Source organism: Ochotona princeps, chromosome 8, assembly GCF_030435755.1.
Source record: "Ochotona princeps isolate mOchPri1 chromosome 8, mOchPri1.hap1, whole genome shotgun sequence".
Classification (NCBI taxonomy): domain Eukaryota; kingdom Metazoa; phylum Chordata; class Mammalia; order Lagomorpha; family Ochotonidae; genus Ochotona; species Ochotona princeps.
In genome coordinates, this window is record NC_080839.1 from 12,634,233 (window position 1) to 12,661,996 (window position 27,764).

At 51.4% G+C, this 27,764-nt stretch overlaps 1 protein-coding gene across 1 annotated transcript; it reads left to right on the forward strand.

Moving 5' to 3' along the window:
- Positions 1-249: 249 nt before the first annotated feature.
- On the forward strand, positions 250-27,683 carry LOC101517172 (two pore calcium channel protein 1-like). The gene is made up of 19 exons (XM_058667618.1): positions 250-665; positions 4,500-4,582; positions 5,527-5,641; positions 8,305-8,433; positions 9,388-9,504; positions 9,583-9,701; positions 9,877-9,978; positions 11,478-11,604; positions 14,042-14,243; positions 16,526-16,670; positions 17,500-17,685; positions 19,367-19,431; positions 20,280-20,367; positions 22,286-22,355; positions 24,922-25,141; positions 25,272-25,362; positions 26,092-26,205; positions 26,422-26,546; positions 27,277-27,683. The coding sequence occupies exons 1-19, from the start codon at positions 618-620 to the stop codon at positions 27,420-27,422; spliced, it is 2,292 nt and encodes a 763-aa protein (XP_058523601.1). The 5' UTR covers positions 250-617; the 3' UTR covers positions 27,423-27,683.
- Positions 27,684-27,764: the final 81 nt, after the last annotated feature.

Below are 27,764 nucleotides of genomic sequence, written 5' to 3' on the forward strand. Positions count from 1 at the left end.
CCCTGAGCTAGAGGTCAGGCTGGAACCAGGGAGACGTCCTCCCTGGGGGTATCCAGCCTGAGAGCTGCTGCCGACCCCCATCATTGGGGCTGGGGGCGCGAACCAGGAATTGCTGGTACCCACCAGCCAGCGGGAGCTTCTGCACGAAGATTAGCTCTTCTAATTCTCCCAACAAGCCTGAGAGGAAGGAGTTTTTTCTGGCTCCACTGATAGAAAGCTCCACAGAGCCCCATGCTCAGGGCGCACAACCAGCGACCCCAGCCACGTCGGCCTCTACCCGAGCCACCGCCCGCCTGCGCGCTTCCCCTCTCCTCCCCCGGGCCCCTGGCGCGTCCCCGGTCGCCCCCGCCGGATCCACTTCCCCGCCCCTGGTCGGCCCAGCGCCTGGAAGGGAAGGGGCCGGAGTCGGGGAGCCCGCCGCACCTCCACCACCGCCAGTTCTCCACTTTCTGCCCACCAGATTGCAACTGCTGGCCGGACCCGATCACGTGAAGGGCCAGCGCTGCAACTCCGGTGGCCGGGCCTCGCGCGGGCCCCAGCGGGGCAGAGTCCGCCGCCCAACGCTACCGCGTTCCTGCGCTGCAGCTGCGAGGCCCGGGGTCGCCCGCGTCGCCGGGATGCGTCGCCCGCGTTCGGAGCCTGCGGAGCAGCCGCCCGCCCAGGAGGTAAGCGGTTCGCTGGCGTGGCGCTCCCAAGGGCGCCCGACGGCGGCGTCCCGGACCCCGAAATGATTCTCCCTGCGCGGAACATTGCTGGGGCGCCCCGGGAGAAAGCGAACCCAGGGGAAGCCAGCACTAGCAGTTGCAACCCAGCCCTGCGGAGGTAAAGCGGGTGGACGAGTGCCTCTGTCCCCCAGGGGCTCCCTGCGCTCTTGGCAACTAGGGCTCCCTGTAACGTCGGGCTGCTAAGTAGGGAAGCGAGCAGCCCGAACAGGTCCTTTGGGGACCTGTCATGTCCTTAGCCCGCAACCATGGCTCTGGAGTGCTGGCCGAATGCCGCCCTGCTAGGCATAATCCACACTTAATGGTTCGTGCGTCTGGGGAGGAGTACTGAGAGTTTCCCCACTCCCGGGTTGCCCCGGGAGTGCAGATGCCACTTGGCCCTTGCGATGCTGGCGGGTCAGGGCAGCTGGCAGGTCCACGCTGGGGTTGGGCCAATCTGAGGTCAGGAGACAGGAGTTTCCTTAAGATCTCCCAAGTGGGTGCGGGGGCGGGGGGCATGGGCATGAGCCATATTCTGTTGCTTTCCCGGCCACCAACAGGGAGCTGGATTGAAAATGCAACAGTGGGGAATAGAACCAATGCCCACATGGGATGCTGGCGCCATAGGGGGAGGATTAACCTACTACAGCACTGTGCAGCCCCTGATGTTCTTATTCTTAAACCTGTTCCTAGGAGCTTGAATGCTCAATTGGCGGATCCTTCCCTTTAAAGTGCTGACATTCCAGATGGGTCTGATTCGTGTCCCAGCTGCTCTACTTCCCATTCAGCTCCCCGCTTGTGGTCTGGGAAAGCAGCGGAGGATGATCCAAAGCCTTGGGACGCTGCACCCACATTGGAGACCCAGAAGAAGCTCCTGGATCCTGGCTTAGGGTCAGCTCAGCTCTGGCCATTGTGGCCATTTGAGGAGTGAATCAGTATATGCAAGATCTTTCTGTCTCTCCTTTTCTCTGTAGATCTGCCTTTCTAACAGAAATAAATACCATTTTTCCCCCTAAAAATTGAAAAAACTTGTTCCAGGTGGTCTTGGATTTCCTTCCTTTGGGTTCTTGGTCCCCTGGTATTTGCTTTCAATGATTTGTAGAAAAGTTTTTGTGTTTGTAACCAGGAAGGCTTAGGAGAGTGTTGGTTGAATCAGATAGGCCAAGTTCAAACATCCCCACAGGCAAGGAGCAGCATGATCCTGGGTGGCATGGTTCCGTGGAAGGAGGGCACTTGCAATCACTTGGAGAGGACGGCCCCTGTCCAAAGCAGCCCGCAGCTGCCCACCCCCAGCTGAGTGGTTATCACACGGACTGGGAGACATGGCCACCAAGACTTCCCATTCCTGAACACGTGCTCCCTTGGCAACATGCCTCTGTAACTGCTTCCATCAGGAAGTGAAGCCTGTGTCCTTGCCCCTGGATCTGTGCTTGGCCATAGGACAATAGCAGAAGTGTGAAGGACGCTTGAGTGTTAGTACTCTCCCTCCTGATTCACATGGAGATCCTTTGACCACAGCAGGTCAGGACTCCAGGCTACCTCGAGGCAGGATGCCCACGGCAGGATGCCCAAGTCATGTGAGCAAGGCTACCCCAGTCCATGCAGCCTTGGGGGCCATGCAAATCAGCTAAATTGGCTGAGACCAAGGCTGAATGGCCAGCTCATACAACTGAGAAAAATAGTAAAAAGTTTCTGCAGGTGACTGGGTACTAGGCTGGGCAGCCATCATTTACTTAGTACTGTTGAGCATTGCCAGATGTTATAATCTTTCAACGAGTAACCAAAAGTTCACATTTTTGTGTAAGTTCCAGCCTTTAAAAAAAATGGAAATAGTAGCCAGCATCCAAAAGGCATGTTCTGGGGCCAAACAAAACACGTCTTTAGTCTGCACTTGGGCCTCTCGGTGTTTGGATTGTGAATTTCCCCGTAGCAGGACAAGAAGATCTTACAGTAACAGCTCGCTGCCCCTGATGTACTCATGTACTCATCTTTCTTGCCTTGATGCTGCATGCCATCCTGCCCTTAACAACTGTTCCTTGGTGTGGATCCCCCACAGTGGTGGCCACAGCCCAGCTTCTCTTTCCATATGGAAATGGGGGCTGCTGGCACAGCCAGTCTTCATGGAGAAAATGAAATTTAAGAGGGGTCTCCAGCAAAGGAACATGGGAAAGAGACTCTTTTGGTTTTAGGTGAACACAGGATTAGATGTGGAGGCCGCGCCCTCAGGGGACAGAGCCTCAACAAGTCCACTGGGGTCTCCAGAAGTCTTTTGGCTGGGCGGACCTTAGCAACTCTGCTCGATTGTGTCAGTGTGGCACATCTGCTTGTGGGCTGTTTAGACGTGCATAGAGTGTGCATAGAATACGCATAGAAAGTGCATAGAACGTGTGCGTGGAGGGGGAGCTCAGTACTTATCAAATGAGAAAATGGGGGCTGGCATTGTGGTGTAGCAGACATCCCAGATGAACGCTTGTTTGAGTCCTGGCTGCTCCACTTTTGATCCAGCTTCTTGCTATTGTTCCTGGGAAAGCAGCAGAGGATGATATAAGTGCCTGGGCTTCTGCAACCCATGAGGGAGACCTGGATGGAGGTCCAGGCTCCTGGCCCAGCACCAGCTGTGGTAGCCATTTGGGGAGTGAATCAGCAAGTGGGAATCTGTCTTCTTGCTCTTATCTTCCCGTGTGTGTGTACATGCATGTGCGTGTGTCTCCTCTTCCCGTGTGTGTACATGCATGTGTGCCTTTCTTCCCATGTATGTACAGTCACACATGTGTGTGTCTTCTCTTGCCATTTGTGCATAGGCATGTGTGTGTGACTACATGCATGTGCACATGTGTCTCCTCTGTGTCACTGCCTTTCAAATGAATAAAATAAATCTTGGATTACACTAATAAGATGCCACTTTTTCAAAAAGAGAAAGTGTACCAAACTTGCTATCCAGAAATTATACTGTGTCCTACAAAAGTGATCATATGGCATAAAGGTTTATGTGTGTGTAACATAAATGTTCCGAATATTTCATTATGTTTAAAATAGAGGAGAAAGACAGAAGCTACCTAGAAGACACTTTATTCATTAAGAGTGAGGTAGAACTATATCTGCTGTTATAAAAAAGGCCTGAAGATGCTGAATGAAAGGGGTAACGTGTATATGATCTGGAAACCATTTTATCACAGTCACATGCTGTGCACCAGCATTTCAGCCAGTGATGGACTTTGTCCATGATGGTGTGTGTGCCAGCACCGTTCATCTGATTTGTGGATGTGCACTCTGAGATACCTGTGCAATGACAAAACTGCCTTGCGATTTTTTTTTTTTTTTTTGCAGAATGCATTTCTGTTGTTAGGCAACAGGTGACGGACTCCTGTCTTAAAGAGCTAGAGTCGAGAGACATCAAGTCAATAATTCCCTTGTCAGAATGACTCTTTCAAGTTCCTCCCAGTCATCCATCAGGCAACTTTGATTTGGTGTTTGTATTTTCATGTGTATGTATCCATCTACATGTGTATGTAATTCTGCATATGTGCATATAACTGTGCCACTGAAACTCATCAATGCTGAGTCATGTTCCTTTCCACCTTTGTGAGCCCATATCTGAGTGTAGTGCACCTGTGGCCGCCACCTTCTTGCTTCCCCGGAGAATGGTTGGAGCGGAGTTGCCACACTGCTGCTGGTGGGAACAAGGGCTGTGCAGAGGTGACGGGAATTTCCTCCTGGAGTTGATACATTTGTGCAGAGGCAGAAGGACCAGGTGCTTTCCTTCTGTGACTTGTCTTTCCTTCCTCCCGCTGGGAACAGGACCTCCTCCTGGCGGCTGCCTACGTTTCGGATGCTCAGTACAACAGAAACGTGCCATTTGAAACATCCCCGCGGGCCATCAGGTAATGAAAACAGACCGCACTCCACGAGAACCACTTGTGGGCCACTGATGCCCCTGCGCTTGAACCCAGGCTGAAGATGTTTTCACAGTCTCCAGGAAGACCTAGGGTGTGGCGTGGAGATTTGGATAAACTCTATTGCTCTGTTTTTAAGAGCATTGTGCCTCAGAGGCAGGGAAGTATTCACTAGATTAGGAACAGATGAATGGAGATGGGGCTCTAAGCCCGGATCGGGGGCGCTTTTTGTTCCCTTAGAGATGCTGAGAGTGCAATCCATGCTTTCTCCTTTTCCTTTCTATTTTGATTTCCTCTGAAACAATCCATAATGTTTCTTCTTTTAATGGGAATTTAGCTTTTTCTGTATCATGCTGTAAGGGTTGGACTGGGACCAAACATTTGACCTAGAATAAGGAAGAAAACACGAAGTATCCTCCGGGGCTCAGGGTGGTACCTCCAAAATCTTCAAATGCCTTGGCCAGGGATGCTGTCAGGCAGGTGTGAAGATAGTCCACCCTCCAGCAAGGGAGGCAGCCGTGTGACCGGCAGATCTGTTCCAAAGTCTGCCCTGTTGCGATGGGACGAAGTGTGAGTTCAAATGGACTTGGAGTGCTGCCTGCTACGGAATAATTAAAAGTCCTTGTGATCTGGAGTCTTTTTGACATCAGTTGTTATTCAGAGTCCTCTGATATATTCTCCCTGCAAGGAAGGTAGCAATCCTATCTTGAAGCGTTTAAAAAAAAAAGTGTTTTGAGATATGATCAGGTTCTTGATTTTCTTCTCTGTTAATGTCATGCAGTGACACATCGTCTCTACTTTCTAGAATGTCAAGGAAACCTGACCAAGCCCCTGCTTCTTGATTGTCCCTGCCCTAAGTCCTCTGAAGAAGTTTGAGGTACTGTTTTATTTTGGCCCCTTGTCTATAACCACCTTGGTTTCTTTCCCTCCAGACTTTACTGCTTTTATAACCACTGGACCCTGCGAGTCGCCACATACATATTTATTTGTGTGGATCTTTCTCTCGCCCTGTTTGAGGAACCTGCAGTGTACCCACTGCCCTTCTTGGTAAGCGTTAAGCATGCAACAGTAGGGGCTTGTGTTACAGTGAAGCAAGTAAAGCCACAGCCTGTGAGGCTAGCATCCCATATGGGAGCTGGTGTGTGTTCTGGCTTTTCCACTTTGGCTGGGAAAAGCAGCAGAAATGGCTCAAGTGCTTGGGCTCTTGTGATACATGTGGAACACACTAATGAACCTCTTGGCTCCTGGGTTTCGGACTGGCCCAACTCTATCACTGTGGCTACTTGGGGAGGGAACCAACCAATGCAAGATCTTTCTTTTGGTTTCTTCCTCTTTGTAAATCTGACTTTCAAATAAACAACTAAATCTTTAAAAAAGAAAATAATACAGTGGTTAATCAGGATTTGTGGTAAGTGACTTTGGCCCCAGGCCTCTTCCTGTTTCTCCCACTCAAATTACAAGGCGCATGAATTTGAGTTTGATTTTCCTTGCTGGGAGTTGAGAAATTCTGTCTACTCATTAGATAATAATGCTTTAGTCCTAAGGCATTTGAAGTGCCATGAAGTTTTTGATCTTTTGGTCACAAAGGGAAAAATAAGATAGAGATGTTGCAAATGATGTTTTCAAGATATTATTTATTTCAAGCATTGTTTAATGACAAGTAAATATTCTATTATAGAAAGTATCACTTGCACCTACAACATGTTCAGATTTTTTCATAGTCATAAGTCATTAAAAAGTTTTGGTGCTCAGTAGCTGGAGATACGCAGTTTTGAGTAATGAGTCAACTTAACCAGCTGATCAGATACGTCTCAGTAATAACCTGTTGGCCTGCTTGGGTTGGGTCTGGACTGGTCACCTCAGCAGTGCTGATTACCATTTACTTAGTGCTCACTGTGTGCAGAGTGCTCCCTCTGGAGGGCTCTGTATACAGGTCTCTCTCTGCATTCTCGGTAAGCCTGACCATGCCTGTCCGAGAGGTCCACCTGCTGTTATCATCCCCATTTTCTCAGCCGAGCCTTAGAAGATCGTGTGACTGATCCAGCGTCACTTGGCAGCAAGGGGAGAGCTAGGTTTCCAGCTAGGTCTGATTTCAAATCTGCTGCTTCAGAACAACCAAATGGCCCTTCTCTATTCTTCTGTGTTCCTGTTGCCTTTTGATGTGTATCAAACACCTCAAAACTGAAATGCTTAAATTAGGATCAGGCAACTATGGCTCATAGGCCAAATTTGGCTGCTGTGAGTTTTTTTTTTTTTTTTTTCGTGCAGCCTATGGGCTAGGAATAGTGCTTCAAACCAAATGTTTGCTCCTCCAAATCCTTACATTGGCAAATGTGAAATATCAGTAATATGGTATTTGGAGGTGGTAAGGGTCTTTGAGAAGTGATTAGGGTCCTGAAGGTGGCTCAGTCATGAGTAGGATCAGTTCCCCTCCTAACAGATGTCCCTGGGATCTCTCTCACCCTTTCTGCCTCAAGATGATGTCTGTCTATGACTCAAGAGGCAGGTCCGCACCACACAGCGTAGTATCCGGCATCTTGGTGTTGGGTCCTCAGTCTACACAACTGTGAAGAATTCAATTTTGCTGTTTCCAAGCTATCTTGTTTATGCTCTTCTGTTGTAATAGCTCAAATGAGTGGAGACAAATGGTTTTTGAATTGGTCAATGCTTGAGAAAATTAATTTTGCAAGGAGAAGATTGGAATTTTATGACACAGGATAATTACATGAGATTAAGATGTGGTGCCTGCAAAGGAAGTGGCAGATCACAGCCATGCTTAGTTATGTGTTTTCGCTGCCTGCTCTTGTCAGCCACAGTGAGAGCTGAGTGATTGCAGCAGGGATGTTTTGGGTAAAGCCCAAAAGGTTGACATGAACAGGAAAAGAGTTCACCAATTCCTGGCTTTGAGGGACCAGCACCTTTTCTCGTCTTTCGTATTCTGTGGTGGGTGGGCTCTGCTGCTTTGGGCAGGTGCTGCGCTCGGCCTTGCTGACTGAGGAGGTGGGTTTGTGGAAGTTCAGTAGATGCCTACAGGTTTGCATCTCTGCTACAGCTCTCCCTTGAGGTCAGCAGGTGCTGGTGCAGGTAAGCGTGGGTGCTCGCCTGGCTGCTCTACTTGTCACATCATGGCATGGGAGGGTGTCACGTGCAAGACAGAGAGACTGTGCCAGTTCAGGTCTCCCTCCTCTTAGAAAGCCCTTCCTGGGGCCCCTACCTGTGTAACCTCAACCAGTCCTAATTAACCTATAAAGGCCCCACCTCCAAGTACCTTGGAGATTGAGTTTCTAATACGTGAGTTCTGGAGAGTGTATGGAAGCCACAGTTAGGGAGCAAAGCCTGCTGTTAAAGGAAGGGCACTTCTAGAAGCCTGTGCTCAATACAAACATTGGGAATTTGAAATGTGGAAGTGGTCCGCCTCTGCTGTATCTGACTTGCCTTTTTCTGGGTCCCCAGCTGGCTAAGCCAACCTTACTCACAAAGCCTTGCCAATTGGGATCATGGGGACTGTGACTCAGGGTAGAGTTCTTCTTAAAGACACCATTTCAGCTAGCAAAGAAGTTTGCAACACCTTTCTGCAGAACGGAGGGCTTTGCTCTCTCTCAGAAGGTGCTGGGCAGGATGGGTAGGGTGGTGGCAGAGCAGGCTGGAGAGCTGAAGCCAAGCTTCCTGGTGGCTGAGTGCTATGTTTAGTTCCTGCTTGCTCCCTGCAGGCCACTGCCACAGTGGAAATCCTCTGCCTGACTGTGTTCTTTGGAAGACTGATGCATTTTGCCAAAGTCACTCCTCAAATTGTCTTCTGGAAGGACACAAAGAACATCTGCATCCTGGTGACCATAGGGGTGAGTGTTGACTGCCGGCAGCGGGGACGCCATGCAGTAGAGGAGCGGCTGTGGATTTGTCTTGGTGAAAACAATGGTAATGACTGAGCCAACACCATGAGCCCAGCTGCAGGTGCACTGCCCAGGGAGGGACCAGCAGGGCAATCCAGGACCTGTGACTCTTTCAACTCCTTGGGAATACTTCTGGGATACCAAAGCCCCAGTCAAAAGATGATGTGAAAATAGGCAAACAGCTGGCTAGGGATGGTGTTCAAGTAAGCCATGTAGATGAAAACAGCAGTAAAATAGACCCTAACTTGCCTTTACAACAACGTTAGTGAGCTTGAGCTTATACCCTCTTGGGGTGGGGAATAAAGGATCTTTGTGGAAGACTGCTGGCCAGTTCCTTTCAACAGCTTTAGATGTGCATGAATTTGCACCCTGGACTTCCATTTCTAGGACTATCTTCGGGAAGGAAGGATGAATTCAAAGGCTTGGGCATGACATGGGTAGTGCCTGAGCTGTTAAAAATACCAAACACTCAGTGACAGTTTCCTGGCAGTAGGTGCGAGAGGCCTGTGTTAAATCAAAGACCCACATCCATGCAGCCCTTCAGTGGTTGGGTCCTGTCCCAATCCTGTTCCCTAGTGGCTGTGTGATCAGGGACCCCGTGTTTGCCCTCTCTGTATTTCAAGTCCCTCTGCCCAGGAATCACACCCACCTGATTGTTATGGTGAGGCTAAAAAGAAAGCCTCCTCAGTGGCTCTTTGGTTCTGCTCTGTGGCACATGGGAAAGCTCAATGATGAGCTTGTTGGTACTGAGTTGCAAAACTGGAATGTCCCTGTTGATAAAACTCACTTCTCAGTCACATGGAGACCCTCCTCCAGGCTGGGCAAGTAGTGCATACACACTGTTCCTCCCCACCTTCTTCTGACCCCGGGCACCGCTAACTCTTCCTTCTGGATCTCTTGCAGCTGACCCTGTTGGACCTGATTATCTATGGGTCCCTGGAAGCTGCTCACATCCACAGTGTCCGCTGGTCCAGGGCCTTGAGGCCGTTTTTTCTGATCAACTTACCTGAGAGTCGTCAGGTGAGGAGGCCATTTAGGACATGCCAGGGTTCGGCTTTGGTTTTCCCGCGGAGACCCGAGCAAATGGTTCCCTCCTAGGTCCGCAGAGCCCTCCGCAGCATCCGGAACACACTGCCCGACATCCTCTACGTCTTCCTCTTGTTCATGTTCAGTGTGCTTGTCTTCTCCCTGATGGCCCTGAAGCTTTTTGGGGATAGGTGAGCTCGCTTGTCCAGAAGTCTCCACTGTGAGTTCTCCCACACCCAGGGGAATCTTGGGGGTGGCACGGTCTGTCCCCTCACTCCAGCAGGGCTCACTCCAGGCAGCGTGTGGTGGGATCCACAGCCTCATTCAGGCGTGTGCTTCTCATGAATGCTTTTGGTTCCTCTTTAGGGGTCTGAAAACAGCAGAAGGCTCCCCCTACCTCACGAACATTCTGGAGATTGCATTTGAGCTCTATGTGCTAGTCACTACAGCGAACAGCCCCGACGTAATGTATGTGCCCCAAGGATCCTTGGACAACCATGTTCCTCTCACAGAATTCACAGTAGTCAGAGCAGCTGGGGAGCGGGAGGTGTGGGGCAGGCACTGCGTGTGGCAGTTAAGATACCCAGGGTCTTTATCAAAGTGTCTGGGTTGGAGTCTTGGCCCTGCTCCCTGACTCCAGGTCAGAGGAGGCAGTGGTAAGAGTTAAAGCTCCTGCCAACCACATGGGAAACCTGCATGGAGTTCCTAGCTCCTGGCTTTAACCTTGGCCTGCAGCCCTTGCAGGCATCTGGGAGCAAATCAGCAGGTGGGAGCTCATTTTGTGCGTGTGTGTGTGTGTTTTCTCTAGGTCTGACTCTCAAATCAATAAATAAAAAATTTAAAAAGAAGGTATATTCTGCAAAATATGTATAAAAAAAGCCATTGTTTTCTGAAACTAGCAAGGCGAAGAAGAAAGAGCAGGTAGTAGCCAAGCCTCCTTATGTAAAACCACATTAAGTTGGAAGTCTCTCAAAATAGAAGGCAGCGGGAGGCATCCCTTGGGCTAGAGCTCTGAAGTGTTGGAGCCCGTCTTTTCTTCCGGTGGCTTCGTTGAATTCTGCATGCCCAGGCCTGAGCCATCTTTAGAGCAGAATGGCCCGCTCTCAGCATTGCTGTAGAAGTTTGGCCACACAGAGCGGAAAAAACACAAACTGCCTGCCCTCCAAAAGGCCCGATCTCCAGGTGCAGCCATTATTCATTTCATGTGGCTTTCCTCATGTGGCTTTCTCCAGGGTTCTTATCCGGGATTTGTCTTGTGTGTGGGGGTAGAGTTCTTCCATGGCGCAGGCTTGAGGTGACCCCTCTTCAGCCATGGGCGTGGGCGGAGTGCCCGCTGCATAGTAGCAGGTTTCTGTCACCTACTGGTGTGTAGGACCACCCAGGCTGCTCATTCATAGCAGTTGCCCACTGGCAGCCTTACCCTGGGGAAAACGTTAAACGGGGTGGAGGTGGCACCTGTTCCACAAGTGCCTTTTGTCCCGCTGTGATCAGTAAACAGGTCCCTCATGGGCAGAACACTGCCTGTACACACACACACACACACACACACACACACACACACACCAGGCTATGGGCAAGATCCTGAGAGAGAATGCAAGCCGTGCTTCTGTAGCCATTCTCATTCTGGGAAGAATACTCCCTTTCTAGGGCTGGGATTTTTTCTTCCTTTTCTTTTTTTTTTTTTTTTTTTTTTTTAAGAAGAGAGTTGAGCCATCTGTAAGCCTCCCCCCCCTTTGAAACTTGGTGCCACTGTAAGGTGCAAAGTATTCAGGAGGTTTAGAATGAGCTGTTCAGCATGATCCATGGTGATGCCTAAGGCCCGGTGGTGCAGACTGGGAGTGAGGGAGAACTTGCTGGTGCCTCGTGCATGAGTATCATGTGTGGGGCTGTCACCCACACTCAGCCTCCTAGGCACTGTGGGACTAGCGGTATGAAAAAAAAGCTACAGCTTCCTTATTTCCTTCTAGGATGCCTGCCTATGACTTCAATGGGTGGTATTCGCTGTTCTTTATCGCCTATATCATCATCAACACGTACATCTTCATGTCCGTCTTTCTGGCCGTGGTCTACAACAATTACAGGAAACACCTCAAGGTAACATGCAGGGAGCTGCACTGGGGGCAGTGGCAGGAGGCCGGCAGGGGGGTTTGCCAGATATATGTAGCTGGCTTTGATCTTCCAGCTTCTGTGGATCTGGGGCGGGAGGCGGGAGGGCTCAGGTGCTGCCTGGCCCTTTCAGCTTTTCCCTGCCTTCATGGTAGGCCTGAACAGCGCAGGCTGTGGAGTGCTGGTGCAGGCCTGGGTTCTTGCTTTGCTTCTTGCCCTTGATGCCTCCAAGAGCTCCCAGCTCCTGGGTCTGTGTCTGATTGGAGCTTGGCGAGACAGACATGGACATGCCATCTTAGAGCCAGCAGACTCGTCCCTGGCTCCGGTCGCTTTGAAATTTGGAGTGGGTGGAGGCTTTGAGTGCTAGAGGCAGAAGGACACCCTGGAACCCCCTCAGCCCTCTCATCCTCGGCAGCCCCTCCTCAGCCTCCCACCCACACCCTTCGCTGGTGGGTGCATCTCTTTCCTGTAGACCCACAGCTGAGGAAAGCTGTCCCTGAAGGGCGATTTTCCCGAAGCAGAGAGAGCACCACCTTCTGATGCACAGTGTTTTGGCTCTGTCTGGAATGTTTTATCACAATGTTCCCACGAGGTGGGGAGCAGGGGAGAATAGGGCAGAGGGCTTTAATGTTTGTGGGAAAAGGAGGGGTGGTGGGCTGAGCCCAGGAGTCGAAGGTGTGCGACTCCATCCAGGTCCTGAGGAATCTCCGAGGTCCACAGCCCCTCTTGACTGTCTGCCGAACCCCTGTGGAGGGGTGCTTCCATAGCGGCTGGGTACCTTTTCCCTCTGTCACTGATGGATAACAGAACCACAGCTGTGCCTCCCTCTCACCCAAGAAGTCTCAGTTTCTCTCTGATATATTTATTTTACTTGGAAAGTCAGTGTTACAAAGAAAGAAGGAGAGACAGAGAGAGGGGTCTTCCATCCCCTGGCTCATGCCCCACGTGGCTGCAATGGCCTCAGCTAGGCTGGTCCGAAGGTGGGAGCCATAGGTTTAATCCAGGTCTCCCATACAATTACAGAGGTTTAAGGCCTTGGATCACCCTCTGCTGCCTTCCCAGCCAGAAGCAGGAAGCTGGATCAGAAGTGGAGCAGCCGGGATATGAACTGCTGCTCACATAGGGTGCCAGTGCTGCAGGCTGATTGGTCCTGTTATACCACTGCACCAGTAAACCCCTCCTCTAATTGCGAGAAAGCTCTCAGAAGTTCATCTTCTGGGCCTGCTGCGGTGGCCTAGTGGCCAAAGTCCTCACCTTGACTGCGCCGGGATCCCATATGTGTGCCGGTTCTAATCCCAGCAGCCCTGCTTCCCATCCAGCTCCCTGCTTGAGGATGGCCCAAGGACATTGGAATCATACACCCGCATGGGAGACCCGGAAGAAGCTCTGGACTCCTGGCTTCGGATTGGCTCAGCTTCAGGTGTTGTGGCCACTTGGGGAGTGAACCATTGAAAGGAAGCTCTTCCTCTCTGTCTCTCTTTTTCTATGTATATCTAACTTTCCAATAAAAACAAATAAATCTTTATTAAAAAAAAGAATTTCATCTTGTGCCACACACATTAGCCAACAAATGGATCTTAGATATGTTTTGTGTACCTGGCCATGTTCAGGAAGTTCCAAGGAGTCAACACCGATATTGCCCTTTTGACAACGCACAGTCAGTCATGATATCATGGCGATATTGGGTAGCTGACTTCCAGGAATAGTAGAGACTCCTACTGGTATAGGGGCTTCGTGGGTCCTGCTAACCTAGAGAGGGCTCTTGGGCTTCCCTCCTTCTGGAATATTTGCTGCAGTCAGGCAAGGTGGCAGTTGCAGGCAGGCTCAGCTGGCCCTCTCCCCCTGGGCCATTTTTAACCTGGTTTCACTTGCCTCACTTTCCTCCTCCTCGCCAGCTCAGCGGACCCCTTGGTAGATCTCCTGACCCCGCCTCCCTAAGGCTCCCCTGCCCAGCTGACCCCTTGGTAGATCTCCTGACACCGCCTCCCTAAGGCTCCCCTGCCCAGCTGACCCCTTGGTAGATCTCCTGACCCCCCTCCCTAAGGCTCCCCTGCCCAGCTGACCCCTTGGTAGATCTCCGGCCCTGCGCCTTGAGGCTCCCATCTTCTTTCAGCAGCCCAGCCGGTTTGCTTCTTCCTGGAGCCTCCCTCTCCTCCTAGGCAGGCTGGGGCTTGGAGCTGCCTGCGTCCTGCTGTTCTGCTTCCCAGGTTTTCCTTCCTGGGCATTCTCCATGAACCTGGTGACACATGGTCTGTGGATGCACACGGGGCTGCTGCCGGACACATATGGGCATCTCCTGCTCTCCTTCTGCCCATCCCTTCTGTGATGTTCAAAATGTTCAAAAGTAAAAGAAATAACACCTGCATGACTCTTTAAAAAATGCACAACTTTGGTTTTTGTGGTGGTTGTTGTTGTTTGATTTTAGAATGAGATTCGTAAACTCGTATACCTGAAGCGTTACAAAATGATCGAGGCATTCAACATCCTGAAGGTGCAGGTGGGCGTGGAGTTCGTGGTGCAAGAAGCCACGTGGAAGAGGCTTGCAAGGCTGGTGGTGCCGGATCTCAGCACCTCCCACCTGGAGCTCCTGTGGAAGATCTCTGATGAGGGCCAGAAGGGGCACGTGGGTGAGGAACCATGTCCGTTTCCTCCCTCTGCCCTGTGTGTTCTAGAGCAGCCATGCTGGGATCATCCCCGGATACACACAGGGAGTGGTTCCAGGACTTCCAAGGATGCCGCTGTCCCAGGGTGCTCAAGCCTACTAGAAGAAATGGAGTATTTGCTCACAACCCACACACGTATTTCTATATACGTCATATGGTCTCTGGTTGTTTCTACTACCTAATCCAACGTAAATGCTAAGTTAACAGTTCTTGTATTGTTGAAGGGATAATGACAAAACTAACCTACATGTTCAGTGTAGAGGCAGTTCTCAGCCTCCTTATGTTTTTGATCCTTGATTGAATTTGAGATGCAGAACTTCTGGGTGTGAAGGGCTGTCTATAGTCAAGCAGTTTTGGGAAATAGGAAATACAAACATGTATTGATATGCCCTGCTGGCAACAATGTTACAGCACAGTAAGCTAAGCCACTGCTTGGGGTGCCCACAACCCATATCAGAGGAGTTGGCTAGAGTCCTGCTCGCTCTGCTTCCCATCTGGCTTCCTGCTAATGCACACCTGGGAGACGCAGCGGATGACGGCTCAGGCATGTGGGTCTCTACCACTGCGTGAGAGACCCTGGATGGAACTCCTGGCTCTGGAGGGTGGATGAATGACATCTCTCTTTTGCTCTCTCTGTTAATCTAGATAAAAATTAGATGAGCATGTCAAAAAAATTGGGGGTGTGTATTTGCCCTCAGACCCTAAAGGCCTGGAAACCTAACAATTTTGAGATACCCAAGTGTATTTTTCAGTCAGTCTGATGGATTCTCGCTCTTTTAAAGTGTCCTTATGGACATACAGCATCCAGACATCGTGGCAGCATGTGTGTTTGCTGCTGCTCAGGGCCTCGTCTGATGCAGGAGGCCACGCGTCTGGCAGGGCTGAGCCCGTTGCTTGGCCTGGTGTTCACAGACTGCAGTCCCGCAGCCTCTTCCCTGCAGGAAGCATGCTGCAGTGCTGCCAATGAAACCATTCCTCTTTGCTTCCTTCTGAAACGGAAGTGGACACCTGGTCTGGGTGTCTGCTAGGCCTTCTACATGTGAAACTTCGCACATTTTCTGTTTTAAAGATTTATTTATTTTTACTTGAAGGGGAGATTTGCAGAGAGCAGGAGAGACTGAGAGAGAAGGATCTTCCATTTGCTGGCTCACTCCCCAGATGGCCACAAAGCCAGAGCTGAGCTGATCCAAAGCCAGGAACCACATGGGTCTCCTTCATGGGTTTTTATATAAGAGAGAGAAAGGGGGAGAGAGAGAGAGAGAGAGAGAGTCCTACCATCTGCTGGTTCACTCTTCATGTGGCTACAATGGAGTTCTGAGCTGCTGCAGGCCAAAGCAGGAGACAAGAGCTTCTTCTGACCCCCACGTAGGTAGCAGGGCCCAAGCACTGGGGCCATCCTCCACTGCTTTTCCCAGGTGCATTAGCAGGGAGCTGTATGGGAAGTGAATCAGCCAGGATATGACCCGGTGCCTCTTTGGGTTGCTGACATCACAGGCAGAGGCTTAGATGCTGTGCCTCAGTGCTGGTCCCCTAGCCTCAGTCTCTAATGGTCATCCCAGCTATGATTGATTTGTATGATTGATCTGCAGTTTACATCACCAGCTTTCTTTAGAGTTTTCAAAGGCTTCAATTCAGTTTGCAAAGAATTAGCAACACTATACATTCTAATTCCATTCATTGATGCGATGATATAAGTTATACAGAATTACTTCAAGCTTATGCAAAAACAGACGTGAGACTTAGTGCGGGTAACCCGCTTGGGAAGAGGTGCATGGCACTGTGGGGAAAGGCCTGTTGGCCCTGGGTAGTCAGCAGCTGCAGAAGACACCAACTCAACCATTGGGTGGATCCAGGTTGGGCAAGAAAGTGCCCATGGTACTTTGGCCTGAGTCATGGGTGAGTTCATTGGGAAGATATGGGTCTGAGTACCCCAAGAGCAGACAGGGAGGTAGGCAGGAGATCATAGGGAGCAAATGGATCACCTGAGTGGAAAAGGCAAAAGGCTTGATGTTGGCAAGCCAAGTCAGGGAAGACCCGGGAAGCCACTATGGCCCATGGGAAGGCAAGGGCAGGGCATGTGGGGTTGGCACCTGCAAGTTAGCAAAATGTCATTCTGCTACCCTGGGGGCATGGGGAACACAGGGGGGACACCTGAGGGATTGTAGATTGGCTTTGCCACTCCAGGGACTCTGCTGAACTTCAGGATCATGGCAGCCATGGATTCAAGGGTTGCTTTTTCACTGCAGACAGAATGAACTTTCTGCGCTTGGCTGACCTCCTCAACATCCAGGTGGTCACCGTCAGCATCAAGAAGCACCCGCTGGACATCTGGATGCCGCGGATCTATCAGTCATCCGCCAGCCTCTTGGTGCAGAGGATGGTTCGACACAGGCAAGTGAGATGGGGCCAGCTTTCTCCCAGCCTGCTTTACAGATAGAGCACTCTGTGCCACCCACATTGGAGACGTAAGTTCCCTAAAGCTGCCCAAGTCTGACAGAAACCCTTGAAGTAGCTGCTCTTTTCTGTGAGCCCCTGAGTCCTGGGACCTTGGATCTGCAGTGTCCCAGACAGCACTAGGGTGGGCCCTGTGTCTTCCTGTAGTTGTGGTCATGCCAGGAGTCAGTCTCTGGGGGCACAGGGAAGGGCATGCGAGCCACCTGGGCAGCTGGCTGTAGGTCTGAAATCGTGAGTCACAGTCCAGCCATGTGAGTTTTTTCTGGGCATTCCACATTTGATGAGAAAGACGGCAGGTCAATTGCTTGAGACGCCTGTGTGTACGAGCAAAAAGAGTTTTCTGAACAGCTGCAGTGAAGGTTGGGGGAGTTCCAGGAACAAGCAGCAGATGTGTAACATCCTGTGCCAAAGCCCCTGAGCCTGCCTGAGCTCTGAGTTCATGATCCATGGGTTTCTTGGGCACAAATGCAAGCAAACCACAGCTGTCTCCCCTCCCCTCATGTGGCTTTATTCCTTGCTTGGAGACAAACTGCATCAGGGTCAGTGGGGATCAGATGAGTGTTAGAGCCCAGGCACTCTGGAACCTTCCATAGACTCAGTATGTGTGTGTGTATCTGTGTGTGAGAGTGTGTGTGTGATGAATATGACCCCCATATTCATCAAGGATCGGAGTAGCCCTGATTGGGGCCTGCCCAGCCTCATGCTACCTATGCTAAAACGCTGCATAATGGCACCTGTCTCTGTTTTCACTTTTCTCTTGCACCAGAGTTTTCGTGTGGGTTTATGACGTCATCATCCTCCTCAATGCCGTCTTCATTGCCCTCGATGAGAAGAGCCCTATCATCTCCCGGATGGAATGGCTCTTCCTGTCCCTCTACATCGCTGAGATCCTGCTGAAGCTGTACACATACGAGCCCAGGGCCTACTTTGGAAGGAGGCAGTTCTGGAACTGGTGAGCAGTGGCCAGGGGACAGGGAGGGACCTCCTGGCACAGTATGGGCATGAGGATAGTGGCTACCATTGCCCAAGCTCTGTGGCCTCCGTGCGGGTCTCCTGATAGTGCAGTCCTGGCACTGGGAGCATCTACCAGCATACAGCTGCTGCTGATATTGTTTGTTTCAATGGAGGCCACCTAAAACTAGAATCCAGTCTCATAGTGTCAGTTTTGGAAAAGATTTTTTGCAAGAAAGGAAAAAAGTAAAGCCTTTTTCCTCTTCAGTCTCACACCACTTCTGACACCAAGTATGCTGTTCGCTCTTACATCAGGCACTTCCCGGGCTCTCCAGAAGCTGCTGAAAGCCTTAAGTCCAATTGTGTTCTGGCTGGGCGCACCTACACAGAGCAGCAGGTCTCGGGGGCAGCCAGGGACTCAGTCCCACCTGGCAGTCCCCACTTCAGGTGCCAGTCGAGTCCAGGAAGTGGGTTGTCACCTATATGAGGGTACATCAAAAAGTTCATGAATAAATGGAACGATGGACATTATGCATTTCCATATATTATGAGAACATTTTTTCCATTCAAATTTTTGGCACCAAATAAACTCATAGTTTATTTCCTATTTTTTAAGTGAAGATTGATTTTATTTATTTGAAAGGTAGAAAGAGAGAGAGAGAGAGAGAGATGGAGTGAGACCTTTAATCTTCTGGTTCGCTCTGCAGTGTCTACAATGTTTGTAGTGGCTTGAGGCTGGGCCAGGAAGTAGACGTGCAGTCTGGAACTCCAGCTGGGTCTCCCATGTGGGCAGGAACTCAAGCACTTGGGCCATCTTCTGCTGCTTTCACAGGCACATTAGCAGGGCGCTGGATCCAAAGTGGAGCGGTTTCTACATTTTACACAGTGACTGAATCCATTGTGCCACAACGCTGGCCACCATTCATGCTTTTATTTTCATTTTCTTGCAAGTTTTTTTTGCAGTACCCTTATAGATCAGAGACTCCCACAGTGCCATCTGTGGGTTCATAGACATGCTAGAATGGCTCTCAGAAACAAAGAAAGCCTTTTTTACACAGTAGATTTCCAGTTTGTTGGTAAAGGATGCAGCTCAGAAAAGGCCAGACGGAAGGGCTTCACGGGGCAGGGTGTGTGGAGCCCCATCCTGCCCTTGGACACACCACCTTCTCGGCACCTCCACAGCTGCACCAGCTCAGATGGCTCTCCACACGCCATTCTTTTGGCTTGGGTGGTGGCTTCCTTGTGTCCATGCAATTGGTGGTACTTCTGACCCCTGGGACCAAGTCAATCTGCAGGCTTTCTCTGCTCCCAGAGGATGGAGCTGGGGGAGATGGTGGAGGCTGCATTTCTGTTCACACAGCTGATGCCCCTGGCACCCACACCCATCTTTAGGGCTGTCCATTGTCACCTCATGAACTTGAACCCTGATGGTTCAAGGAGACAGTCCTTGCAGGTGAAAGGACTGAAAGAGACTCCTTGGAAGTAACAAAAGGCCCCCTTGATCTTTACGACTCATCACTTCCTACCAGCTTTTCCCTAATGATGCTGGAAGTGGGTTTTATGCTGGGTGGGGTCACTGCATTGCCTAAGATACCAGATTTGTGGTTTTCTCAGAACCCATTCCATCCAAGCTCAGCAGGCCCAGCCTGTGTTTCATAACAGACTTTGCTTTTGCACTGTAGGTTTGACGTGCTGATTGTCATTGCAGCCCTGGTGGCCACCGTGGCCAATGCCACCATTCACTCAGGTCAGTGTCATTGGCCTCACCCCCTCCCAGGATCAGGCTTGCTGTCTGTCATGTCTCAAACCTTCCTTGTGTGGCTAAGAGGTCAGGGCACAAGGGTGTGGGTGCAGAAGAGAAGTATAAAATATGTCCCATGTTCTTGAGATGGGTGGTGGCTTTGGCTGTGTTCAGCTGTTTCTCAGAGATCTAATTGTAGGCGTGCATCCCACTGGATTCTATCACTTATCCCTCCCAAATTGACCCTTGGTGTCCCGGTTGAGCTTCACCAATTTGAGATCCAGTTCTATCTATAACATGAAGCCTGCCCCGTCCCCTCCTTCCCTCTGCCCACGGCCCTTTTTCCTCTCTGCTGCTCAGCCTGCACCTTGCTCCTCTTGTACAGTCTCTGCTGCAGACAGCAGGTGGGACTGTAAGGTGGGACTCCCTCCTGTAAGACAGTGCGGTTGCCCAAGACGATGCTCAGAAGTTCCATTAGGGAGGGGAAAGCTGGTTGCGAAGTATTCTGTATAACTGGCGACAGTCACTTCCTGAGCGTGGCCCGAGATGGCCACTGCATGTGGCCAACGTGAGCTACACTGAGTGTAGCTCTCAGGGCTGGTCGGTGATAGTGATGGTGACAGGTAGAGGGATGGGCGCTGCGAATGCTTGGCTTCCACACTCACCTGCCTGGGCTGGCTTCGCCTTGCACAGGGGTGGGTTGGGATTCAAGACAGCGTTCGCGTCCATTGTCTTACATTTTTCCCCAGTGCCCCACCCCCTAGAGCCTTAGACCTCACCCCCTACCAGGGATGAGTTGGAGGATCTGAGAAAGGAGAAAGGGGAATGCCTCATAATTGTGCTCCTTTGTCCAGCAAGAAAATACAACAGCCAGCAGATCCTGGATATTGTCTTGATACTGAGGATACTCCGACTCCTACGGGTCATCATCAGCATTCAGAGGTACAAATGAAGGCCCGTGAGATGGCTCCCTCGGGCAGGTCCCCACACCAGGGATCCCACAGAGGTCACTCCTGCATGGGGCGACCAACACAGCCTGGCACCCAGGGTGTGACTGATAAAGAGGAACTGGGCTTCTCAGGGGATGGTGGAAGGGACTGGGGGAAGCCAGTGCAGGTGGGAGAAGGGCACTCCAGTGACAGGTCCAAGGGTGAGTGAGCTTCTGTCCTTATGACCCTGCCCTGAGTTGTGTCTGCCTGCACAGTGGCAGAATGAAAACGGTTGCCATGGCAACTAAAGCTAATTCTAGGGCAGTAACCTTTGTCCTAGGAAGCCCTACCTTCCAGCAACCCTTGGTATGGGGACTGTTGACATCCCTGTCACTGAAACCCAGAGAGGTTAAGTCACCCTCCCATGGGTGCACAGCCACAGGAGGCAAAGCAGGATGCCAACCTAGGAGGCTGACCCTGAAGTTCAGATCGCCTTACTCTTGGTTTTTTTAAACATTGTTTTAAGCTCTCCTCTCTGCCCCCCCCCCCAAAAAAAAAACTTGGCTGAAATGTGAAAATCATACATATTTATAGGGTACTGTGTAATGTGTGAATATGCAAAACATTCCTGTCTCCCTCAACATTGATAGTTTCTTTGTGGCAAAGACAGTCAGACTCCTTTGTTCTCGCTGCTTTTTAAGAAAGCTCACAGTACGTTATCTTGACCTGTCCTCGCCCTCCTGTTTAACGGAACCTCTTCCTTTTATGCAGCTGATACTTGGGACCTGCTAATCAACCTAGCCCGTCCCTCTCTCCCCAGCTGCTGGTAACTGTCATTGCGCTCGCAGTTTCTGTAGATTGCACCTGCAAGTGACGTCCTGCGATGCTTGTTGTTCTGTGCCTGGCTTCCTCGACTTCACGGTCCCATCCGTGCTGTTTGTGGAGGACACCGTCTCCTGCTTTGTGACGGCTGGATTGTGTTGCACTGTGTGAGCATGCTGCGTTTGCTGTGTCCATTCCTCAGTGGGTGATGCTGAGCTGTGCTGTGAGTTGCGGTGCAATGCGAGCTTGTATGGCGGCTGCTTTGATCACACTGGGTCCCCAGGCTGACATGGCCGTGGGAGGTAACACAGCTTCTTGTGCCTGTGTGCTGTTTGCCACTATAGACCCACCCACAGCATGCATGGACTCCTCTACTCTGCCTTCTGGGTTTTTTAAAAATAGTTATTTATTTTTATTGGAGAGTCAGATATACAGAGAGGAGGAGAGACAGAGAGGAAGATCCATCTGTTGATTCACTCCCCAAGAGGCCACAATGGCCGGAGCCAAGGCAATCCGAAGCCAGGAACCAGGAACCTCTTCTGGGTCTCCCATGTGGGTGCAGGGTCCCAAGGCTTTGGGCCATCCTCGACTGCTTTCCCAGGCCACAAGCAAGGAGTTGGATGGGAAGCAGGACCGCTGGGATTAGAACTGGCGCCCATATGGGATCTTGGCATGTGTAAGGCGAGGACTTTAGCTACTAGGCTATTACGCCGGGTCCTGCCTTTTGTTTTTGCTAGACCAATTTCCATTCGAGGAGGGCCGGGACTATTCACATCCGAGGGCTATCCTGCTCCTCTATAGGGAGTGTAGTGGTCAACGGAAGCCTCCAGGATGGCCTGCACAAGGACTTGATTCTTGTATGCATGCTTCGGGGGTGGAGGAACTTGAAAGGGAAGAAAACAGATGAAGCGAAATAGACTTTCAGCTCCAGTCTGGGTCTCTCTAACCAGCTCCTTGGCAACCTCTTTTGTGTCGGGGAAACTGCGAGGTAACTCCCGTGAGGGCCAATTCCTGCTCACCTGCAAAGACCAGAGACAGATGGGGGAGTGGGTGGACCAGCACCGTCCCTCCCTCTTTGGCCTGGTGTCAGAGACTTTGTTTTATCCTAGATTCCGGGTGATAGTGACCACTCTAATTAACATTGGCCCCACGATGCTGACATTTGGCGGACTTGTCTTCGTAAGTAAACATTCTCATCTGGTCTTCTGTGCGAAGTAAGTGGGGAGATGTTCCGTTGGCCCCTGGGGAGCTTCACTAAGCCTCACTTTAGTGACAGTGACTGAGGGGCAAGGAGTACATGAGAGTCCTTGATCTGAAGAATGGTTCTTCTTAAACACTGAGTTTCTGGAAGCACTGGGTGTGCAGCTGGGCGCACAGCTGGGCGCACTGGCGCCTGTCCTGAATGCTGGCCACCCAGAGGGTTAGCCTGGAGGAGTTTCTCTCTTACTCCCTGTTCAAGTCCAAGTGCAGGTGCACATTCCTAGCCAACGGGTGGCTCTCAGGGCTGTGGCTCCGTCCCGCCTGTGGCTCTACACCCTGAGCCCCAGGGCTTGGGTCCTTTTTTGTCATGGAGCTCAGCTACTCCCTACTGTAGGGAACTGTAGGGCAGACCAGGTCCCAGAAGGCCACACAGGGGCTGGCGACCGTCCACCCAGGGTGGTTCTGCATGTGAAGGGGGGAGCTCAGGTACTGGTGGACCCTGTAGTATCCAGGGCACTGAGTTTTCCTTTTAAAGATGCTGGTAAAACTTCCGGTTTACAGTGAAGGGGGACTTGTACTTCAGCCTTCCCATCCCACGCCCACCTCTGTCCCAGAGACAGCTTTCATTAGAAGTTCCTTGCTGCTTTTCCCAAATATTTGTTTTAAAATCTTCTTAAGATGAGATTTATTTATTTAAGAGGCAAAGTGACAGAGCAAGAGGGAGAGAGAGATGTTTTCTAGCTGCTGGGTCACTCCCCGCATAGCCACAGTGGCTGGGGCTGGGCTAGGGCAAAGCCAAGAGCCAGCAGCTTCACATGGAGGACAAGGGCCGGAGTTCTCGGACCCTCTGCCTTCGTAGGTGCATTAGCTGGAAGCTAGATCGGAAGTAGAGCTGATGGGACTTGAACTGGCACTCCATGGTAGCATGCCAGGATCATCAGTAGCACCTTAACGCACTGGGCCACAGTGCCAGCTCCCTCTTCTTGAACTATTTTTGCATCTATAAGTGTATCAGACACAAGCCTGCATGGACCCAGTTTATGTTTAGTCATGTGGGATAGTCCATTACAATGTCGTGTGTCTTCATTCTACTTCCTGTCATACTTTTTGTCGTACATTCTGGGAGGCATGTGCATTCAGGTAAACTCAGCTGTGGTTACATGAGCCCATGAGGGAAGATTCCAGAACATGTCTAACTAGCCCCTCTACTGACAGACCACTGGGTGGTCTCGCCTTTGTGCTCTCGCAAATGATCTGGTAAAGACCACCCTTGTGTGTGTGCCTGTGTGGGTGTATCTGTTGGGACTAGGTGTAAGCTAAAGGGGTTCAGAATTTGGCTTGATGGTGACAGCCTGCCCTCTAGTGGGTGTGCCCTGGGATGTATTCCTGGGACTGGGGTGTCACAGAGTCTCTTTCTCTGGACCCCCCACAACTGACTCATGAAATACTTCCATCTGTCACCAGTCTGATAGGTGAGAAAATAGCAATGCATTTAAAATTTCTGCTTCATTTTCTGACATTAAAGCTTTTTTTGGCTGCAATAAAGTTTAAATTTATTATACAATCATACCTTCCAGTGTTTTTTCTTTTCCAAAGGTTTATTTTACTTTTATTAGAAAGGCAAATATACAGAGAGAAGGAGAGGCAGAAAGACCTCTGTCTTTGAGAGGCAAAGGGACAGAGCTGGTTCACTCCCCTAGCAGCTGCAGCAGCTGGAGCTGAGCTGATCCAAAGCCAGGAACCTCTTCCAGGTCTCCCACACTGGTGCAGGGTCCCAATGCATTGGGCCGTCCTCTGCTGCTGTCCCAGGCCACAAGCAGGGAGCTGGATGGGAAGTGGGGCAAGTGGGGTTAGAACCAGCACTGATACGGGATCCTGGTGCATGCATGGTGAGGACTTTAGCCGCAGGGCTCCGCGCTGGGCCCACCTTCTAGTCTTTCACAGTCCCTAGCTTTTACATCATGCTTGGTATGGACTTTCTTGTTTTCCCTCCCTATCTTACTGATTCCGTTCCTTGCTTCTAACATCTTGGTGCCTCTGAGATGTCTTCTGGTTCAAGTGAGAAAATTCACAGCTTCAATATTTTCTTTTCTAGAGGATTTTAATTTCTTGAATACTTAACCCATTATGTTGCTAGCAGCTTCTTCTTTCATATAAAAAATTCATTTATTTGAGAGATACAAAAATAAAGGCAGAGTTCCCTTCCAATGAATGCCTGCTGCTGGGCTGGGCTGAAGCCAGAAGCTGGGGGAATCAAAGCCCAGTCTTCCATGTGAGTGACAGGACCCCAACTACTTGAGCCATCACCACTGCTTCCAGGTAGCAGTCAGACCCTGGGTCTTGAACCCAGCTCTCTGATGCAGGCAGGTGGTGTTCAAAGTGTCATTCTAACTGTGGGGCCAACCCCCCCCCCCAACCCCGCATCTTCTGACTTGGTGAAGAAAGCCCAGAACAGGCACAGGTGTAGCCCTCCACCTGTCCCTCCACCGACAGCTGGAAGGACCTGAACCCGGGGCCAACGGTGACAGGGCACCTTCCCTCCCAGGTGGTCTACTACATGTTCGCCATCATTGGGATGGAAGTATTCCAAGGCAAAGTGCATTTCTATGACGCGAACTTCACAGCGCCTGATGCCCTACTGTGCGGGAACCCAGCCTTGAAGGGCTCGGCCTTTGCTCGGGCCAGGTACTGCAAGAACAACTTCAACCACCTGGCCTCTGCCTTCCTCGTGCTGACCGAGCTCACCGTGGTCAACCAGTGGCATGATATCCTTCCTTCTTGGGGGTGGGGAGGGATAGAGATTCGCTGGGGCAGGGATGGAGCTTCTGGAAGCTTCTCCGAGCTTGGGACCCGGGATGGGGATGTGCTCTAAGGCCTTTTTCCTTAGCTGCTCACTCATTGCAGGCGGCTTCGCACTTGTGACACACCAGGCAGCCAAGCTGTACTTCATCGTCTTCCACATTGTGGTGGTCATCCTCATTGTCAAGTGCGTTTTTTCTTGCTGCCTGCCCTTCCCGGCTGGGCTGAGGGGCTCTTGTCCTCCCCACTGCATGCTGAGCCCCTGCAGGGGACCAACCTCAGGCTGTCCACACTGTGTTCCTCTAGGGGCCCACCTGAATCCTTTTTTTTAAAAGAAACTTATTTTTATTGGAAAGTCAGATATACAGAGAGGAGGAGAGACAGAGAGGAAGTTCTTCTGTCTGCTGACTTACTTCCCAAATGGCCACAATAACCGATGTTGAGCCAGTCTGAAGCCAGGAGCCAGGAGCTTCTTCTGGGTCTCCTATGCAGGTGCAGGGTCCCAAGGCTTTGGGCCGTCCTCGACTGCTTTCCCAGGCCACAGGCAAGGAGCTGGATGGGAAGTGGGGCCTCCGGGTTTCGAACTGAGGTCCACATGAGATCTTGGCGCATGCTAGATAAAGACTTTAGCCACTAGGCTACTGCGCCAGGCCCCCATCTGAGTCCTTTTGCGTGGGCGGGAATCTGAGGTCCTGGCCAGCCTCCCCTCCTTTCCCTGGGGGTTGAATCACCTGTGCGATTTCCCAGCTGAGTGAAATGGTGAGGTCACAGAGAGAGGTCTTTGAGAGAGGCCCCTGTTCACTGCTGCTCCCTGTGTTGCGTTTTCCTGCCAGTAGGAAGCTGGCCTCTTCTCGGGGCTCACCTACCCTGTCTGAACGCACTCACCTTCACCCCTCCACCTCCGACTCTTTCTCAGTATTTTCATAGCATTCGTCCTGGAGGCATTCTTTGTGGCATACTCGCTGGAAAAAAGTGAAATAGAAACTGCGATTGAGAAGAAGATTCAAGAGCTCGGTGTGGGAATCCAAGAGTGAGTTGCCCATTTTGCAGATGACTTTCACACCTCGCAGGGCATTATACCCAGAGCCCAGGACTGTGACTGGTCTGGCAGTGTGGCACCTGCGCCTGTTTCAGCGGCCTCTGGGGTTGAGTTGCCCAGGACGTGGGACGGGGCCATGCCTGGGACGGGGGCGTGTGCGGAACCCAGCAGAGGAACCTTGTTCACGCTGTGTTTTCCTCCTCGAAGGGAAGAAGAACAAGATGAGAAGCCGACAGCTAACCTGAGTGCCAAGGATGGTGGCTTCAGTGAGGAGGATGAGGGCGTTGAAAGGAAGGCCTCCAAGGGCTTGTACTGCAGGATTGCATCCAACAGTGAGTTTCTGACTGGTGCAGGACTTGATTTTCAGCTGGCTCTTTGTCTCCGTGGCAACGGCCTTCAGTGGCTCCCATTTCTCCAGGATAAGGACGAGGCCCCTTGGCCTGGCCCTCACCACCCACATACCTGCTTCCACCTCACAGCACATCCTCGCTGCCTTCCCACAACTCCTGCAGCCTCAGCATCTCCTCTGCCTCATCCTGCTCCTGGGTCACCTTCAATGCTGTTGACTCACTCCCGCATCCTTAGCCTCCCCCTTGGCCTCTTCCAGGAGGGCGGGGTGCCTGTGTGCTTGGCTGTACACTCTTCTTTCCCCACTCTCCCCTGCCCCATCACTGCCCCTTGCCCTGAGCACATGTCAGCTTCACAGAGGTTCTGTTTGGTTCCCATCTGTCTTCCTTACAGGCTTGAAGCTCCATGGGGGTTTGGGTTTGTGTCTCTTCGTAACTTCTGTGGCATCTGCAGGGCATGGCAATGCGCTGGGAGACAGAAGGAGCCATAGCAGCTCTTTAGTTGCTTCATTTGTTGGCTGAGTAAACCCACACCTTACTGACCTGAGATTGGGCACTGGCTGAGGCTTACACCCAGGTCATGGGAGGGGCTGACCAAACCTGCAGCTCCTGGGAGTTGGCACCTGTGCATCCTTCCCTATGGCTCTCGGGAGCCAGCCATGCCAGCCCAGGCTGGGTGCCTCTTCTGCACCTGCCTCTTTCTCCTTCCTCCTAGAGTACAGGACCGTGGACGCCTTGCTGCAGCGGATGTTCGAGTCTGAGCTCGCTCCTGACGACGACGGCCCCTCCCTGGATGAGATCCTCAGCTTCTCGCCCAGTGACATGTATCTCAAGAATCCCAACTTTGAAAGCAGCGCGTGATGCTGGCCTTGCAGGGCCCATGGCTGCAAGCCCAGGCGAGCTGCGGGCCGCCTCTGCGTGTGTGGTCTGGAGGTGCCTTCCCCTGCCCCGGCTCCCCTCTGTGCTCTGAGAGGCTTAGATGTTTAGGGGGTGGCATGGAAAGGGGGAGACTCAGTGGGCTGTTCTGGGGATGTCCTTGAGTCTGGTCAGGGACTGGGAGAGAACCATGAGGGTGGGGTTTCCAGGGGCCTGCCAGTTTTCCCTGTCCTGTACCTGCGTGTGTGTGTGTGTGTGTGTGTGTGTGTGTGGTCATGCCAGTGGGTTTATGAAAACCCTTCATGTATTTGATATGATACTTTTAGC